Source organism: Elgaria multicarinata, chromosome 8 (genome assembly GCF_023053635.1).
Source record: "Elgaria multicarinata webbii isolate HBS135686 ecotype San Diego chromosome 8, rElgMul1.1.pri, whole genome shotgun sequence".
NCBI classification, from domain to species: domain Eukaryota; kingdom Metazoa; phylum Chordata; class Lepidosauria; order Squamata; family Anguidae; genus Elgaria; species Elgaria multicarinata.
The window spans coordinates 23193225-23214015 of NC_086178.1; the positions used below are offsets into that span (position 1 = coordinate 23193225).

General features: G+C 42.8%; 1 protein-coding gene across 4 annotated transcripts in view; it reads right to left on the bottom strand.

The window, feature by feature from the left end:
* The window catches only part of MEGF6 (multiple EGF like domains 6), a 256048-nt gene that overhangs the window by 91554 nt on the left and 143703 nt on the right, over window positions 1–20791 (bottom strand). For 3 of the 4 annotated variants that reach the window (XM_063132004.1, XM_063132002.1, XM_063132005.1), the window contains exons 6-8: window positions 18386–18508; window positions 7035–7160; window positions 835–957 (exon numbers count right to left, since the gene is read on the bottom strand). In XM_063132004.1, coding sequence (XP_062988074.1) covers window positions 835–957; window positions 7035–7160; window positions 18386–18508 — 372 coding nt within the window. The remainder of the gene's footprint in view (window positions 1–834; window positions 958–7034; window positions 7161–18385; window positions 18509–20791) is intronic. The other variant, XM_063132003.1, reaches the window with a different exon arrangement.

Here is a 20791-nt window from a genome sequence, read left to right on the forward strand (position 1 = left end):
TGCAACCAGCATGAAAATGTAGCCTACTAGCCTCTTAGAAGGCTAGCAAAAATATGAGGTTAGTAATTGTTGAGGACTTATTTACAAGGCTGGACTGAGCCTCAACACTCTCTTCAGCCCCAACTGCCCAACCTGTCTTCTGCATCTCTAACTGTAGGGAGGAATGAGTGTCTGAACTAGATGTGGTAGGGGAGAGCACAGGGAGGGTATGTGGAAGTCTGAGGTCTATTTCCAATGTCTCCCCATGAAGAATCTATCTGTAAAGGAGGGGGGGACACACACATCTGAACACATCCACCGATGTAAATGTTTTAATGTCACAGCTAGTAATTGCTAGGTCTTGGTGAAGTTAACCCAAGGAAGTTCTCAAACACAGCCAGGCCACAGAGCCTACAGGGCCTTAAGAATCTGGGATTTTTTTCTGCTAAATGTGCATGGGATTGTGTCCTTAGGGATGCTATTATTATTATTATTATTATTATTATTATTATTATTATTATTATTATTATTATTATTATTTACATTTGTATACCGCCCCATAGCCAAAGCTCTCTGGGCAGTTAACATAATTGCATTGTGGGTTCCAGTTTATAAACCCCCATTTATAAACAGAGGTGAGAAAAGTAAAGCGTTTCTCTCAGAATCCAGGACCACTGGCCATGGACAAAGGAACATAAGAAATTCCGGTGGAGTGCCTCATTCTGAATACTTTATTGTCCAACCAGCTTCTTAGAAGCATTACTCTCTTGTACACACTGCAGCTAACCAGATTATGATAATGGGGTACATTGAGAATCTTCCATTTTAGTTGCCATTTACTCCTTAGCCTTTTACCTGTGCAAGACTTGCCATCTGCAAAAAGGTAGTATCCGGAATAGCATTCACATTTTGCAAGTCCACTCTCATTTCGGCAGATATGTAAACACCCTCCATTTCTACTTGCACAAGGGTCAATTTCTGAAAGCAAACATCAAAAAGTCATTTGTTTAGTGAATGAAAGAATATGTTACTTGTGTTAATTACGAACTAGAAGATAAGATGCTCTAGTTAATTTCAGATACACACAGAGGCACCAACTCTCTCTCTCTCTCTCTCTCACACACACACACACACACACACACACATACACATACACACGAGGCCTAGATCCAATTAATGCTGGTTGCAACATTTTCCACAACATTTATCTCTTAAGAAATTCATTCCAATGGTTCACCACAAACAGTTTGAAAAGTCCATCTGGCAGAGAAACTTGACCATATTTTAAACTGCTACAAAACTTGCCAGTGTGTAAATTCGTTTTGTATTCATGAAGCTGTTTTGCAACAACAAAAAGCAAAGAATTAAGGGGTTTTGAAAAAAGAAAAACCTTGCCCTAATGATATTCTCTGCTTCCTGCAGTGCTGACTTGCTTTTCCTAATATTCAGCAGAGATCTGACACAGATACTTCCATGCACCTCTCTGGCTGCCAACGATTTTCTGTGCCAGCAGTTCAAATTGATGACACTTGCCTCTATAGCTTCCTTTGCAATGCGACAAATATAATTGCTCAAGCATGCCTGGCAAACCATGACCGGTCCTTAACAACTAGAGATCTTGCTGCGAGGGACTGCCGCAACAGCAGAAGCTGAAAATGCACTCCCCAAAGAGGCAGAAGCCCCTACTCCAAATATAAGGAAGGAAGGAGAGAGAGCAGAGGAGAGGAGAAAGTAATTCTTGAAAATGAAAGACATCTAAGAACAGAAAAATTGACAATGTAGATCCATTTGGTCCAGTGATGGCCAATCTTTTTGAAAAGTGTTCTAATGTGTAACATTTATATACCACTCCACATCTAAACAGATTCCAGAGTGGTGAACAATAAAACATAAAAAGAATAAAACATGTATTAAAAGCGTTTAAAAAACCAAACACAGAATACTGATAAAAGATGACTGGTCAATCAGGAAAGGCTTGTTGAAATAAAAATGTCTTCATTATATATGCAGCTACTTGTACTTTGAGGTATTATTGTCTGCAGTCTTTTGAGTAGGGAACAGGCAGCAGCACAGGGCTAAAGTGGCAGGAAGGCTGTAAGCCTAACTCTATGGCCTTGCCCTTCTACGCAGGAGTGCTGCAAACCCCTCTTGCCATTGACATCATAGGTTCACCACCTATAATGTAGCCCAATGCTCTGGGCATAAGAACATAAGAAGAGTCATGCTGGATCAGACAAAGGGCCTATCTAGTCTAGCACTCTGTGCACATAGTGGCCAATTAGCTGTCGACCAGGAACTGACAAGCAGGACACAGATGCAACAGCACCCTCCCGCCCATGTTCCCCAGCAACTGGTGCATATAGGCTTACTGTCTCAGATACTGGACGTAGTACGTAGCCATCAGGGGTAGTAGCCATTGATAGCCTTCTCCTCCAGGCATTTCTCCAACCACCATTTAAAGCCATCCAAATTGGTGGCCATCACTACATCTTGTGGTTGTGAATTCTATAGTTTAACAATGCGCTATGGGCAGATTTAAAGCACTTTATCCCCTTTCCAGGGAATTCTGTTTTTTGTTTGTTTGTTTTTAAAGTTGTGGAAGTAGGGGATCTCTAACAGATCCAAATTACAAATGCTAGGATAGTTTCATGTGTGTGTGTGTGTGTGTGTTGAGAACCATGAGTTAAAATTTATAAAATAAATATAAATTCACAGTATAGGCAAGATTGGATAGTGGCCAGACAGGTGTCCCATGGAAGTGCATAAGCTAGGCATTTAAGGATAATCCAGAATGGGGTAGTGGAGTAGTGAGGGCCAATAGATAACCCCCACCTCTAGTTAGCTGTCAACATATGATAATCAGAGACGTGCTACCTTCCATGCATAGAGGTCCCATTTTTAGGTACTGTGGCTAACAGCTGTTAATATAATATTTGTACGGGATTATATCACCTATTTTTAAAGACGGATGTTGTGATGGTGGCCATCACAACATCCAGTAACCAATATATTAGAGAGATTGATTATGCATTGAGTTAAGCAATGCTTCATTTTGTCTTCCAATAACTTGCACAGGATTAAGTAGATCTCTAGTTTTCACATGACAGTTAGAAAGTACACCTGTACATGGTATATCTGGACTATACCATGTTTAATTGTAGATAAGGGCTCAATATGATAGAATGTGCCCTACAATTAAAAACAACAATTCCCAACTGGCATGTCAGAGAAAACCAGAGAACTAGTGTGTCAGAGAAAACTAGAGAACTAGCATGTTAGAAAACTAGACAACCCCCATCCTTGACATCTAGTTTTCTATACAAAGGGATTTGGCATGAGGGGAGTTAGAGGAGTTCATTATGTGACCCTCTCATTTGTTCAGAAGTGATACAGTCCAGACACAGATTTATCACTTCTGCTGCTATAAGAACTAAATCTAAGTATTTTGAGAAAGAGGGAAAAGCTGCACATGATATTCCAAAGGTGAATGCGCCATTAGGATATGGTCCATTTTATTTTACATCTCTTTCTTAATTATTTCTAGCGTTGCATTTCCTGACTTTCCTGATGCAGCACACTGTGCTGACCTTTTCAATGAATTTTCTGCTGTAGCCACAAGATCTCTTTCGTGAGAGCTAAGTTAGATCTCATCAGTATATATGTGAAGTTAGGGTTACTTTCCCCCCCAAAAAGTCACTTTCAACTTGTGATGAAACTCATTGTTGCCTTCTCAACCCACTTTGGGGGTGTCCTTATTTATTTATATTTATTTTAGCATGTTTATCCTTCCCTTTAGCCAAAAAAGCTCTCGAGGCGGCTTACAAAAATATTTCTTAAGACAGTCCTTGCCCACAGGTTTACAATCTAAACAAAACATGACACAAAAGGAAAGGGGATTGAGAGGGAGGAGGGGGGCAAAAAGAAAAATTCAGGCAGTAGGTTTTTAGTTGCAAAATTCAGCAGAGGCAGTTGGTAGCAGGAGGGAGGGGGCTCTCAACTGGAGCTGGACCCAGGCACGATGGAGAGGCGCTTGGCTGCTCCTTCCTCCCCCACGGGTGTCCTTCAAGAGCTCCTCAAAACTGACTTGACACATTACCATCTTGAATCATTTGGAATCACCTCAACATTTGTCTTCATTCTATCTTTTCAGATTCTAGATCATTTAAGATTAATCCCAGTTGCAAAATAGATCCTCGGTGCTTTCACTGTTTCCATCTTTCATTGTGAAAAGTGCTCATTTATTGCATCTTCTATTAGTTATCAGTTCTTTAGAGATCATGTCCTTTTATCCCATGATTGCAAAGTGTCATCAGGAGACTTGGGGGTTCCTTTATATAAGGGTAGGCAACCTTTTTGGGTCCACAGGCAGATTTGGATGTTTTTTTCCCTAGATCCGAGGGCACAATATATTAAATAAATAAACGTGGTTGGGTATTTCCTCTTCTCTTGTTTCTTCCCTGTGTTTCCTCTTCTCTTGCCTCTTTTGCATAGGTTCCCTTCTTTCTCCCCCGCCCAGAATTTCCTTTCCCTCTCCCCACAGCCACCTCTTCTCCTATCTTCTTCACCCGCACTTTTTCTTCACCTTCTCCGTCTTCCTCTTTCTGCCCCACCCAGCGTTTCTGCTGCCACTGCCCCCCTCACCTCCCAACCCACGTGTTTGTTCCTGCTGCCACCATGCTCTCACCACTTCTGTTGCTACCTTCAGCCGGCCTGCTCCTACCGCCACTCACCCACTCCTTACTTCTGCCACCCCTCTCTTCCGCCACTACCTTGCCCACCCACTTACTCATTTGCACCACTGCCTGCCCCTCACTTAATGCTACCCCTCCCACTCACCACCCTCACCTGCTTGCTTGCTCTGCCATATTCTGCTTCCTCACTGCTGAGTGTGGCAGGAAGCAGAAGCAGAAGCAGCGGTGGGGGTGAGTGCTGGGCTGATGACCCCTGCTTTATATAGTAATTATAGTCACATTGGAGCTGCTACATTGTGGTTCTTGCCCACACAGCTTGATAATGTTGGAAGTTACAGAAGGCTAGTATGCAAGGAGTTCATGCTGAAGGTTCTTTCCCCACTAGCAAGCTCCAAGAAACTGCAACAACACATGTATGGGAAGGAACCGTGGGTAGCCTGTGGCATTGTGAGTGACCCTACAAGGGCTCCAACATTACTAAAGGTAACACTGAAGGGGGCTTTGGTGGGGCTTTCTGAAAATCCAGGAAAGTACAGCTCTCTGAAAATCCATAGAATGCTGTGTCTACCAGATCACCCTTATCTACCTGCTTAAAACACCCCATAGCTCAGTGTCAGTGCAAGTGGTTTGCATGCATAAGGTTCCAATTTCAATCCCACTTAAAGGGGGGATTGAAGATGACAGGGCAAAGAAAGATCTACATGAGACTTTGGAGCAGCCTTAACCAACCTGGTGCCTTCCAGATGTTTGGGGCTACAACTCCCCAGTATTTCCTGACCATTGGCCACGCTGGGTGTTGATGATGGGAGCTGAATTTCAAAACACCTGGAAGGCTCCAGGTTGAGGAAAGCTGCTTTAGACAGTTGCAAAAAGTCAAAGTAGACAGCGCTGGTGATAGAAGAAGCAATCATTGGACTTACATACGGCAATTTCCTATGTTCATCCAGGATCTACTTGTATCTCATAGAATCATAGAATAGCAGAGTTGGAAGGGGCCTCCAAGGCCATCGAGTCCAACCCCCTGCTCAATGCAGGAATCCACCCTAAAGCATCCCTGACAGATGCTTGTCCAGCTGCCTCTTGAATGCCTCCAGTGTGGGAGAGCCCACAACCTCCTCAGGCAACTGATTCCATTGTCGTGCTGCTCTAACAGTCAGGAAGTTTTTCCTGATGTCCAGCTGGAATCTGGCTTCCTTTAACTTGAGCCCGTTCTTCCGTGTCCTGCACTCTGGGAGGATTGAGAAGCGATCCTCTTCTCTCTTCTAACACCCTTTGCCCATTTTGATAATGGCGTCTTTGGCTTTTCTGATTTCATCCCCGCATGAACATCGTATCCCTTTGTAAGCTCTGCAGTGAAGCAATCTTTCCCCTGCTTTTTGGATGGTTCCCCTCAGGCAAAGCGCCTGCTACAAACAAAATTGAGCAACAGAAATGCAGGACTGAAATCTTAACTTTTAATGAATATCTTATGGAAAGCTTACTGCAGAAGATAGACCATATGGCGCTGAACATATGATGAACTCGCACTGGGAGTTTTAGCTGAGTTAGGCTGCAAAACTTGGCAAATGAACTCTCCACTGGATCAATGGAAATGCAAGCACAAAGTGCAGGTCAACGGCAGCTTTGACAGCGAATAGGAGCTAATAATACTTGGCTGGATAGAGGAAGGACAACCGGAGGCCATATTTCCTCCCTAATACTTTCTTTAAAAAAGGCAAAACATCAAGCCACTCTGCTCCCTCTTCCTCCGTCCCCCCACCCCACCCACTTCCTTCTAGTTACCCCCCGGACTTGCTTGATGAGTTGCTTGATCCTGCTGTGCACATTTATCACCTTTATGTACCCCTTGGATCCCATCTTGCTTCCTGGTTGCCATCTCCTCCATCGCTATGTTCAAACATGCCCACATTTTCCCCATTTCTCCAAAAATAAAATGAAAACCCCTTCACTCAACTTCCCTCTCCATCTGCTACTCATCTCTTTTCACCTCCAAACTCCTGCTGTGTGCTGCTGATTCCCACTGTCTTGAGGCCAGGACAAGAGGAATATTTCCATTCTATATCTGGATTCTGCCTACTGTGCTGTCTAGGCAGGTTGCAAAAATATGAACAAAACGTTATAAATGTTATTAAATAAACCCTGTATTAGAAATTAAAAAACCTAAAATTCCCTGTTGTGATAGCACAGTGTCAGAGGTGATAAAGTGTAAGGTATCAGTGGGCTTGAATCAGGGACTGGGCGAACATGCCATACTCTCTACTTCTAACATAGAAACCATAATAATCTGTGCAACTAAACTTGTGATGCGTTTGCACTCACGTGATGTTTCCAGGCAGGTCTCCCGTGCCCTTGCCTCAGACTTACTTTCACAATGCTTCCCATCTCTCTTCAGGTGGTAGTTTGCATGACATTGACACCGGTAGCGATCTTCACTGATCTGTATACACTCATGTTCACAGCCTCCTTTATTGACGGCACAGGAATTCACAGCTAATACAATGAGAACACGAAAGCGATTTAAGTCAGAGTTTGTAAATTATTCAAGGTACAACAATTCACATACTGTACATCTGGGATATTTAAGGGATACCCATTTTAGAAGGTGTTCCTGACTTAGTAACTGGTTTGCTGTCATCTTCTAAAATAATGTAGGTATTCTTGGAACTCTCCAATACCACTATCTTTGTTAAAGTGATATAAAAATGTCTGCTGAACAAGCAAATATAGCCTTAGCAGGATGGGGCTTTTCCAAACCCCTGATCAACGTTTGGGACGTTGGAGGAATCTGTTTGGGGGTGGGGGATGGAGCTCAACAAGTTTTCACTAGCACACTCCCTCAGATTTCAGTCTGTTTTCTGCTAACTGGGCTGACTTGGTCTCCAGCAAGTTGGGCCACTTAGCAGATTTTCTGTTTTTTATTATTATTTGCACAATTTGCACAAATTTTGATGGCAAATTTAAGCTGCAATTTGCACAAATCTCTAGTTGCTCAAATTGTGGTCCACACAAAATATTTATGGAAAAAGTTCCTGGAGTTCAGGGAAAGCCCTCGGCTCGGCTCACAAATACAAGCGGAGTTGGGCGGGTAGCAGAAGTCTGTTGAGCCCCCCAAAAGGCCAACTCTGAAACAATGGAAATTTCTCCTAGGGGTTTCATGTAAGGGTTAAACAGCATGATGGACATAACCAAAACCTGTCGAACACCATAGCGTAAGAGCCATGGTGATGAACTATGATCTCTTAGGAAAAAGGAAAGGAACCTCTCGTGCAAGCACTGAGTCATTACTGACTCTTGGAGGGACGCCAGTTTTCACTGACGTTTTCTTGGCAGGCCTTATAGAGAGGTGGTTTGCCGTTGCCTTCCCCGGCCATTATTACCTTTCCCCCAGCTCGCTGGGTACTCATTTTACCGACCTGGGGAGGATGGAAGGCTGAGTCGACCCGAGCCGGCTGCCTGAAACCAGCTTCCGCTGGGATCGAACTCAGGCCGTGGGGAGAGTTTCAGCTGCAGAAGCTGCTGCTTTACCGCTCTGCGCCACAAGAGGCTTTGATATGATCTCTTAACACCACCTTTTACCCCAACCCCAGGCAGCTGATCCAGAAGGATACTTTAGTCAATGTTACTGAATGCTACCAAGACATCCAGAAGTATAAACTGTCCCTACACAAGTCCACCAATCACTGCCCCAGCCTATGTCATCAACCAGAGTTATTTCTGCCTCAAAACCTGCTCAAAGCCAAACTTAAATGGGCCCTAGGTCTGTGCAGTACCACCACCTTAGAAATTGTCAGCAATAATAAACCAGTGTTCCTTTCAACAGCTACACTAAAGGGCTGCAATCTCACATTACATTTTCCAAAACCACACTTCGGAATGTTTATGGACATTTTCTTCCTGAAGGCCATTGTTCTACTGCATTCAGTGGGAGGTATGGACTGATTTTTAGCAGATTTTTTTTTAGCATATTCTAGGAATGAAACAGGATAAGGAGATTCCTTTCCAAGTATTACAGAAGGGCTACTGCCAGGAGAACACACAACATTAGTACATTTTTTTTTAATTAAAAAAAATCCCAAAGGCAAGAAATCTGCTTAGGCATATAGACCGATTAATGTGCCTCCCAATTAAATATAACTGAAAAGGGCAAAAGAAGACATTTAATACAGCAATACATTCTAAAGAACAAGTTTCCTTTCCAACATGTGTCTTTTGACCCAAGGTGACTGGATTACCCTCCTCGCAAAACCTTTCCCACCTGCATGCTAGACCTTTGGGCTCTGAGCAAATCCCTTGAGGGAATGCACATTCTCCAGCTGCTAGTACTGTACTTAATACTATGTGATCCCTTTGCTAAAGCCATCTTGTTTCCAACAGCTCCCTGACAAGCGAAAGACTTGCTTTTTGACTTGGACATGTCATTTTTTTTGTTTATTCCAAAGCTTTATCCATCAGCACACTTCAACTGCAAAAATGATCCTCGAAAGTATAGTAGGGAAGAAAGGGTCTTGTCAACACGCCAGTGTCATCATGTTGGTTTCTTTCTTTAAAATGTTTATAGCCTACCTTTCTTCCGAAACACAAAGTAGCTGCCAATGATTAAAGCCCTTATGTAGCCCTGCTGAAGCTGCTTCCATGGCCTTAGCTAGTCATACCTGAAAGTCTTGGGGAGAGGAGGGCAGACCTCGCGTTGCAATTAACGTGAGATCTCACCCTCATTTACACATACGGCGCAAAGCCCTCAGGAAGAGAGGCATCGTGCCTGCCATTTTTTTAAAAAAATCTTAAAGGGAGAGGAGCGCACGAATATTGTGCGCAAAGGTAAGTGTTTTTTAAATTTTCATTTCATTTCCTCACTATAATTTCATTCCCCGCTATATTTCATTTCCCCACTAGTAATCGCATGGAGCGGGGCCAAGCTGCAGAAACAGGCCACACGCTCCACGGTCTCAGGCTCAGCCCAAGACCACGGAAAAAGCGGGCCCAAAGTGTAGGGCTGTATCCTGGGGCAAGGGAGGGATGATCCCTCCCTGATCTTGGGATCCCCTGTGCATCATGTGGACGCACAGGGACGATCCCCGGGTTTGCCCCGGGATATAGCCTAGTCTAGCTAAGGCCCATGTCATGAGTAGCAAAATAGTCCAGCCAGAAGCAGAAGAAACTCCACACAAGGGAGAAGCCCTGTGGCCTGAGAATTATTTACTGAGAGTTGTCCCTAATTTTGACAAATTATAGGCCCAAGCCATACAAGAAGATCTCTTCTCAGTGTCTTTGTGGGAGTAGAAGACTTATTTTAGTGTATTGGCAGGGTTACACTTGCACTTACAAGATCTAGGCCTGATCACTTTGAACTCTGAAATGAACTGTAACTCAGTAGTTGCTTTGGGGACCCACTTGTAAACTAACTCCATCTTTCAACTTGTACTCCCCCCACCCAAATCAGAATATACCCTATTTCTTCGATTCTAAGACACACTTTTTCCCCCATGTAAACATATCAAAAAATGGGGTGCATCTTAGAATCAAGGTTGTGTCTTAGGGTTTTTTTTTTCTGTTGGTGGTACTGAAATTAGCGTGCATCTTACAATTGACGAAATATGGTACAAGAATATCACATCGGTACTTAACCCTAGCACTGAGCAAATCTTTCAATTCTGGGTTGTCTCAGTTTCTTATTTTTCTATTTTCAAGTTTGGTTTTTGGCATCAGTTTTTGATTTATTTGTTTTTTTAAAAAAAGAGAGCACAAAAATTAATATGCATTTCTGTGCACATTTGTCCTCAGATATGCATTTCTGTATAGGTGTATATATGCAAGCAATTGCATAATTACAATTTTTTTATGTGTATATATACAAGCAATTTCCCCTAATCTAACAAAAGGTGTTTTTGTACAATATTTCCCCTAATATACACATTTTTGTGCACATTTTGTAATTCTAGAGCTGCATTGCAGAATTCAGTGCAGTGCAATCATCAAACCATAGCTGTGTTTCATTTCAGAAATTGGTTCGAGAAGTGCGAGTTTCCTCCCCATCCCTATGTTTATATTTTATTTTTAATGTTAATACAGGTAATTTATATGCTATATGTATTTGAACATATTTTAAACATGACATATAGTAGACGTGCAGAAACCTCAGGCCCAGGGGACAAATTTGGCCTACCTGGCTTCCCACTCCTTCCTTTGGGCTCAGCCTTTTCCCCTGACCGCTGATCATTTTGTAGTTTTCCAGGGTTGTGCAGTCTTTTTTCCCCATTCAAAAAGGTTGGAATGTCTTTCCGAAGCCTTGGTTATCGGCAGGAAGAACTTGACGCTAAAATATGGTGGTAGTTTTGTCTTGCCCATTTTGCCTTCAGGCCAACCCAACACTGGAATGCCCCCCCCCCCCGGAGCTTATCTGAAACAGAATTTGGCCCTCAGGCTGAAAGAGGTTCAACAGTCTTGGTGGCTCAGTTCAGACAACACGTTTCTCTACGCAGTGGGAAAACTCCACTCAACGGTTGAGTTTGTAGGGGATACTGACCATACAACATGTTCTAGCTCCACCGTTGTGTGACTGTCGGCTACCGTGGAGTTGAAGAAAAGGAAACGTGATGTTTAATTGACAGTTCCTCCTCCCTCTTTCCTCCCGATGGTATCCCATCAGCCCTTGCTGCAAAAAAAAAATCCCAGTGGCTCTCCTAGAGTGGCACTTGCTTCTTTTGCTGCTTTTGCCAGGGAACTCTGTAGCAAGTGGGAAAAATGCAACGGGAAACTCCACGGAGCCCTCCACACAACACAACATTTGTGCAGGAACACTCCTTTGCACAGCATGGAGATTCAGCGTGGAGTGTTTTCTTTAAAAGAAACCTCCACCGTAGGGTGGAGTTTTCCCTCCAGACAACACTTTTCTCAATGGTGGTATAAAAACTCCACCGTGGAGTTCCAAAACCACAGTAGAGAAAAGTGTTGTCTGAACTGAGCCGTTATGTAGGGAGGGAGTCTGTCAATAGTAACAGCCAATAGTAACGGTGTGCTATTGGCCTGCTGAAAGAATGAAAGGCCCTGGAAATGGGGAAAAACAAGTCCCTCATTGTGCAACTCACCCACGAATACTCTGGGAGCCAGTTTGACAAACACTGCTCATCTAAGAAACTTAGGCTGCAATCCTATACCTTCTCGCCTGGGAGTAAGTCCCACTGGAGCCAATAGGATTTATTTCTTAGTAGTCATGCATAGGATTGCACTGTTAGGATCATAGGAAAGCCAAGTCTTGCTTCTACTGGTAACTCATTTTGAATGGGGAAGTTTCCCCGGTATCCCTGGTAGAGGGCAGAGTTAGACAACTCTAAACCACATGTCATTGAAAGGATGCTTTAACTAAATCAGAGCATTAAGCTTTGGATATAAGTCATGGGGGTCAGGAGTGTCTCTGTGTGTATGCTTGTGTATATGGGTGTGTCCACACACAACGCCTTGGGGAGAAGTAAGGCTGCTCCATTGCTCCATGAAGGAATGTATGGGTCTCCCAGTCAAGGCAATGGTCATGTGTGTTGCCATGTTCTTGGTACAGTACGAATCTGGCTAAGGGACAGTTGACGATAGAGAAAAGGTGAATTGCACCCTTAGATTTTGTATTGTTCCTTGGATTTTGTATTGTTCCTTGTATTGTTCCTTTTCAAGTGCAGTGTTAAAAGTCCTTCACAGTACATTTAGGCCCCGAGAAACCAACTTCTCCATTAACTTATTGATTTAAGGCTGTTCATTAACTTTGGACCTGAATGAAAAATTGGAAATAATTATGTTAACTTTAGGGTTGTTCATAATGGAACAACCTCTGATTTCCCATTCAAATTACAACCAAATTTTTCCCAGACATTCATATGCTTCCTTGGTTTCTTATGCTTCACTTACTTTCTTATTCCTTAGTCTCCACACTCTTTTAAAATGCTTCTGCTCGTTTTTCATATATAGAAAACCAACAAGAAAACTAAAAAGAACCAGCCTTTCTTTAAAAATTCTCCCACCTCAAGAATAGTAAGCTTAACGTGTTTTTTTTCTAATTAAGCCAACACAATGACAACTCTAAGAAATGGCAAAAAAACCCCACCATTTGGTTGCTTCCAAAGTACATCTAGTTCTCAGTCCCAAACCCAAGAAATACAAAAGAATAGATTCAACAGATGTAATGTCATGAATCCTAACTGCGCTGTTTTCCACATTTTAACAACAAAACAATCAATGGGGATTGGAAGCACCATTTCTCTTGTGCTGATATGCAGATTTACAAAGCATTTAATCCTTTCTACAGAACTTGGCAACAGTAATTGGAGCTTTATGCCTTATTGCTCTGGTATCTCAATTAAAACATCTACTTGCGGTCATTTCTCTCTCTTCCTCCAACCCGCTGCCCCCTCAGTATGACAAAACTACAAATCTATATGAATATAAGGTGTAAATAGGGTTTTTGTTTTTTTAAAAAATATGAGGCTCTACTAACTGTATTTCCCCCCTTTTTGAAATAACATTTATACCCTACCTTTCTAAAAAGTAAGAAAGAATTGGCTAAGAAAGAAAAAGAAATACAATATATAAATAAACACATACAATAAAATGTCTACAAAAAACAATAAACACTAAAACATCTTCACTTAAAGGAAGCAACAGAGCAGCACAAACCAGAAAGACAAATCCTTAAGATCAGCAGTAAAACCCAGTTAAAGTTCACTAAGGGCACAATCTTATGCATGTTTAGACAGAAAAAGAAAAGATTCTACAGCTCTCAACATTCACTAGCCTGCCATGTTGGCTGGGGAATGCTGGGAATTATCAGGCTTTTTTTCTGTCTAAACATGCATAAGATTGTACCCCCAAAATCCTAAAAATAAAGGTTCTCTACAGAGGATGGTCTTCATAATGTAAGCTCCATCACACTGGGGGTTAACACGCTCCCTACCTTCGCTTCTCAGCCGTGTTTTCGTTCCTCAGTTACTTCCTCTTTTCAAAAGAGGAAGTACAGAACGAGCACGAGGCCCATTGAGTCTGCTGTTCTAATGGTGCTCTTCTCCTGCACACAGCAGAGAGCAGCAATTCCGTGTCACGTGAGGAAGGCCAGAAGGGGCGGAAGGCGTGCGGGAGGCAGATGACATCATGTGAGGGACCTGAGCAAACTCTGTGAGAGCCCAGTAATGAGTGAGCAATAAAACGCTCATTAGATTGAGCTCTAAGACAGAAGACCATCAGGGAAGGTGCAAGGCAGATCTCTCTGGGCAAGGATGTGCCAAGCCTGGGTGCAACCACTGAAAAGGCTCTTCCTGCAGTCAGACCTGATTTTGGAACACACAAGGCAGGAAGCAATCCTTTCAGATATCCTGTTCCTGAATGATTTGGGGGCATTAAAGGTGATAGTTGGCATTTTGAATTGGCTCCCAAAACCAAAATTGGGATACAATGCAGCTATTTCAGCAGTGTATAACTTGCTCCTGAGACCTGGCTCCACTTAATAACTTCACCACTGCATTTTGAACATTATTAAAGTTCCTGAACACTCTTCAATGCCAGCCACACATAGAGTGCACTGCAGTAATCCAGACATGATGTAACTAAGGCATGTGTCACCATAGCCAGATCTTCCTTCCCAGGAAAGGGAACAGTTGGTGCAGTTGACACAACAGCCTAAGATGGGCTAAAGCAACTCTAGCATGGCTGTCACCTCAGCATCCACAGTCAAGAAGCACTTGCAAACTATAAACCTGTGATATCAAGGGGATCATCCAGGACAAGTTGAATCCTTTAACCGTTTCAGAAACTGAAACTTCAGGATCAAGTTTCATTTTTGGGGTGGCCCCTCTACCCAGTCCATTACCAACTCCAGTCCTCAATTCAGAACATCTACAACCTCCTTCGAATGTGATGGGAAGAAGAAACAGAGCTGAATATCATCTGCATATTGATGATGCCACACTCCAAATACCTGGACAATCTCATCCAGCTGTTTTGTGCTAAAAAGCATGGCGTACAGAATAGAACCCTGCAGAATTCCAGTGGCCAAGGATTCTCAAAGGCATTCCCCAGCACTACTTTCTGAAATTACACCTCTAAGAAGGACTAGAACCACTGTCCCATCCCAGCCAGACATTCCAGATGGATTCCGCGGTGGATGGTATCAAAAGCCGCTGAGAGGTTCAGCAGAACTAGCAGGGCTATTTTCCTTTTGTCCATATTTGGGGTTAATTGGTCTTGTTACACATCCAGGTTTTTAATAGTATCAGTTATGCTGATGAGGCTGGCATAACTTCTTTTTCTACTAACTTAATTCTTCACATTTCATGCAGTCTCATTAAAGAAGACAAACTACCTAAGCTCTTTAAACTTTAGCTACTGGTTTAACCTTCTTGAAGAAGGAAGAGCGAGCTCAATAATTTATTTTGTAAACCGCCCAGAGAGCTTCGGCTATGGGGAGGTATATAAATGTAATAAATAAATAAATAAATAAATAAACAAGGGAGCACATCCTGTGAGGTTTTCTAGTATCTTTGGCACTAAACAGATACCTGCCTATTTCACCGTTTATCTATCATGTTTTTAACAAAGAAGCAGCATTTCTAAAGACTCTATTCTGAATGAAAGTTGACCGAGAAGTGACATGTATCACAAGTGTGGTGCTGAAAATAAATCCCCATGTCAAGTTCTCACCTGTGATGTGTAGGAACGCTCACCTCATGATGCAATGTCATCACTTCGTGAGTTGTTCTACCCCATCGCCAACTACCGATATGGAGCAGGGGCAGAGAAACTCACGACGTGATGACAACGCATCATGAGGTCAGTGCCATGGGTGAGAACACAGCATGGGTGGCAGGAGAATGCCTTTTTTGGCAGCACCCTCATGATGCACATAGTGGTTAGTTCAACCCTTACTCAGAATACAGAGTGTTTAGAAATGATTCTTTAACCAAAAGGAAGGTGCAGAAAGCTGGAAATTTGACTGTAGGTTGGGCAAGCAGGAGGAACTAGTGGTGGCCGGTGGGATGGTGGGGCGATGGAGGATAGGTAGAGCCAAGGGGCTACCACAGGGAGATCTGTCTTTTGAATCCCCAGCAGCACCTAACAGAGAAAGGGGAAACTGAGGCATATGAACTTTAAGATCATAAGAGTAAAGAAAAGGAGGTAAAGCACTCCTTTGAACCCACATTCTCCTGTTCAAGCAACAGCTTCCATTCAAGTGGCTTTAATTTAATGAGTGCAAAAGTGAAGGAAAAATCCACACAAAACACTACTAGTAGTATTACTACTACTACTGTCCCATTGCAACCTGTTGCAAAAAGGAGGCACTAAGGGCTCATCTACACCAAGCAGGATATTCCACTATGAAAGCAGTATGAAAGTGGTATATAAAAGGCAGGAGCCACACTACTGCTTTATAGTGGTAATAAAGTACATTGACAACTCTTGAAGCCCATGACACATCTACACCAAACAGCATATAGCATGATGAAAGCGGTATGAAAGCAGCATATGGTACGTGTCTTATGGGCTCCAACAGCTGTCAGTGCACTTCAATACTGCTATAGAGCAGTAGTGTGGCTCCTGCCTTTTATATCCTGCTTTCGTAGTGCAATATCCTGCTTGGTGTAGATGAGCCCTAGGAGAGCATGCCTGCAAAGCTGGATGTGAGGGGGTGGGATAACAACTACAAGGACAAATATATTTAGATCCACGCAGAGAATCAGGGTTTGGAATGCAGCAGCAAGTTCTGACAGCATCTAAAATCCATTCTTTTGCATAAGCATTGAGCCATTACTCCTTTCTATGCCTACTCAGAAATAACACTGAGAAGCAGTACAGTACAAAATCTAGCCTCTATGTGTCTACACAAAAGCAAGGAGGACTGGATCGCTCTGCAGTAAGCCTGGGCAGCAATGTGTTCTGAGAGCATCCAAAATCCATTTCTTTGCTGTTGTTCTCTCTAACTCAGGAACACAAACATGACTAGCTGGAAAATGAAACTTAATGGAAAGCCTGTATGATACACAGGCATAAAAGGGGGCAGGCAGCATGATTCAGCTATTAGTTGCTCTTCATGGCACCCCAGTTTTATTTATTTATTTATTTATTTTATTACGTTTATATACCGCCCCACAGCCGAAGCTCTCTGGGCGGTTTACAACAATTAAAAATAGTAAACATTAAAAGTATACAAAAATTAAAAAAAACATAAAAACAGTATAAAAACAACAGTATCCATTTAAAAACAACAATTCTGGGGACCATTAAAAACAAACTTAACGTTGTTAAATGCTGTTAAAATGCCTGGGAGAAGAGAAAAGTCTTGACTTGGCGCCGAAAAGATAACAATGTTGGCGCCAGGCGAGCCTCATCGGGAAGATCATTCCACAGTCGGGGGGCAACCACGGAGAAGGCCCTCTCCCTTGTTGCCATCCTCCGAGCTTCCCTCAGAGTAGGCACTCGGAGGAGGACCTTAAGATGTTGAGTGCAGTGTACACATTCCAGTGAGGCAATTTTAATTAATAAAAAAGGGTCCTTTTTAAAAAATTCACTTGCAACAGCTTATAGAGTTATGTTTTATTGTAGGGGGACCATATGGAAAGGAGGACAGGACTCCTGTATCTTTAACAGTTGAACAGAAAAGGGAATTTCAGCAGGTGATATTTGTATGCATGCAGCACCTGGTGAAATTTCCCCTTCATCACAGCAGTTAAAGCTGCAGGAGCCCTGCCCTCTTCTGTATCTGGTCAAGAGGGCAGGGCTCCTGCAGCTTGAACTATTGTGATGAAGAGGGAATTTCACCAGGTGCTGTATGCATACAAATGATCCCTACTGAAATTTCCTTTTCTATACAACTGTTAAAATACAAGAGCACTGTCTTCCTTTTCACATGGTCATCCTAGTTATTAGAATAATTTCCCCAGGGAGGTCTATCAAACTTGTTCTCTATTTTAGAAGAGCAGTTAAGCAGTTATTTTTGTTCTGTAAGACTTTTGGGATGGTTAGTTGAACTGTTTTTTGCTCTCTAATACTGCTTTGGTTATATGTTTTGTCCTTGGAGGTCTTAATTTTACTTCTGGCTGTTTAATCATGATATTATGGTTTTTTATGGTTTTAATATTTATGTTTTTAATGTAATTTTTACTGTGAGCTGCCTTGAGTACTCTAATGTATAGAGAGGCGGATCATAAATTTAAAAAGAAAACAAATAAACACAAGCTTTTTCTTCAAACACACACACACACTACTGTTCATTTAAAGGGAACAACTATTTGCATTACATAGGTGCCATTTGACACAGCTGAATTTAGTCTCATCGTGCAGTGAATTATCCAAACAGTAAATTCAGAAAATAATTAAAATGGCACATTTTTTCAAAGGAACAAGCTGCTAACATCTCATAAATATAGTTTCACATAGGGGTAGCTTTAATTTAGCATCTCTCTCACCCTGAGATCCACAAGCATCATGTTGTGAAGAGCAGAGGCGGTTGCACTGAAGTTGCTTTTAAAAGCAATTTAACAAAGTCAGAACAAAGTTCACAACCTCCCTGATGACTTGATAACACGTTAATATATAACCGTGGTCGAAAAAACACTGAACTATGGATTTGCTTCCCCTTGAACAACAAAATATTAAAGGCCTCTCCAAATTGTCTTTTCCATTTTGCCTTTGTGCCTCTCCTTTCCTTTAAAAAGGGCAGCACAGATGTTGCAATGCTTACTCACTTAAACAGGTGCGTCCATCAGTATGAAGTCTATAACCTGCATCACATTCACAGTGGTAGGAACCCGGAGTGTTCATGCAGCTCTGCTGGCAGCCACCATTCCTTATAGCACACTCATCAATATCTAGAGAAGGAAGATAAGCATTTGAGATATTACAGGCTTTGAGATATTACATAGCAGAGCCATATGTCTGTCAATTCATCTACCAAGTACACAGCAATGCTCCATGCTTTCCTGGCTTGCTTTTCCTTTCCAGGCTTTTCAGCCTATGGCCTACGATGTCCTCCTTCCCTCAAGCAATCCTGTTCTCTTAGGTACTTTCCATCTCTTTAGAGCACGTACTTTACTGCTCAGCAGGAACCATGACATTTAATTCCACTGGGGCAAGACCTTAATGCCTTCTGTTTGTGAACTTCTGTCCTCTGCAAATCTCAAAGAGATTTTCTTTACTGAAGGAACACAAAAGCCTAAACCATGAGTCACTGAAATTCAATAGCCTTCTGATACCCATGTTCCCAAAGATGAAGAAAGCCCCTTTTAATGTTTCTCACACTCATAAAACTATTTCTGTACCTTTTCTCACTAGGCCAGGACTTGGAAACAGGAACTGCTATCGCACGTCTCCAATCAAGAGACGCACAGTTCGTGCCAGATCCAGACTCAGGGGCATCCTCCCTCAGTAAGTCTACCTTCAAGTCACCACTGTCATCCTTTTTCGTATTGGTGCTATCACCTGCTTGCTTGACAGGCAGGGAGCCAATGAGCAAATAAGCAGTAGCATCTACTGCTCCTCCTTCACACCACCAACGTACTTTGGGCCAGAGTTAGAAGAGGGTGAACAAACAGGTTGGAATGTTGAAGAGGAGGAACAGGTTCGGGGATCCATGTCTGGAGGGCCCCTGCTAGGTTGTGGGTCCTCTGCAAGTGTCCAACCATGCTGATCTTTGACATCAGCCCTGGGTGCAGTCACCAAACCAGTTTCCCTGGTCACTAGAGGAGGATCCAGTGAACAATGCCTCTTCTGCCACCTTGACAGGCAATGGAGTCATACACAGGGCACATTTTCAGAAAACATGGAAGCCATAATTGCTCAGAATCCTGGCTTACCATTCACAAGTGAGTGTGGCAGTGCATGCTGCTCGATTGCTCTTGCTTGACTCTTCCTGGGAGTGGCAGCAGCTAACTAACCAGGAACTTAACAGGGCATAAATGTTTAGTGTTACATCCAAACCTAGACCCTAACTTGCCACTCCTGGATCTAGAAGCCAAGTTCAAACCCACCCTTAAACTCCAGCTTGCTAGAGGGATGATCAAGAATTCAGAGAGATATCCAAGCATAAAAGACGCGGGTTTCCACAAGGTGTCATGAGCCAGGATTTATTTTAAATACCAGGGTAGTCCTAGTTAACACCTTTCTTTTGACCACTGTTTCTGACCTGAACCTTACCCCATAAAACAGCGAATGCCACATTGGGGAGGGGAGGCGTAGCTGCTCCTCTCTTTTAATTTGACGTCTCAGCTTGATCCTCCCAACTTATCAGCATCCTCTTGTTCTCCAGTTCCCAAAGTCTTGGGCACTAACTCATGAGTGTGACACAACGCCTTATCCTGCCATTGAGCCAGATCTGAAGTTACGCTCCCCATTGTCAAGGAATCAGTTGCCATGTTAGGCTGCCAGGTTTCCAGGCCTTGAGGTTTCTATTACAACACTGTAGCCTAAATCATCCCTCTCTGATTCAGAATCAGACCCAGATTCCTCAGAATTAAGGCCCTCTATGATGTTTGGGCCAGACCCCACAGATTCTGAGGAATCCTGGCTTAGTGTTCTGCGTGAACGTGGCCATGTCTCATCCAGAGATGCTTAGCAAATTACTTCAAGGCACCAATAACAGACTACTGTCTACTATGTACATTCCTATTCCTCTCCAACTTAAGAAAGAAAGCTCCCTATGATGGACAGTCAGTTCCATAGGTTAACATAAGCAGATGAGCATGAAGCACACAGAGCTACCACATCGCACTGATGCTGTGGCAACCTGTCCTCTGGTCCTACTCAGGCAGGCACAAAAACTTGCATGGAGAAATCTATTATTTATTTACGGGACTTTTTGAATGTATGGCAACTACATTCTGACTACCATGGGTTTAATTTAAAAGAAATATATGGACCACAGACTATGAAATAACAAATGAGAACCTGTAAGAAAAGTTGGTGTTGAAGGGACAGGGAAAGACCATTATCTATCTGTCTGTCTGTCTGTTTCTCTCTCTCTCTCTGGCCTTAGCTAGACCTAAGGATTATCCCAGGCAAATGGAGGGGTCGTCCCTGCCTGCTCCCGGGATCCCCTGTGTGTCATTTGGATGTACAGAGGTGATCCTGGTACAATCCTGGGATATATGCCTGGT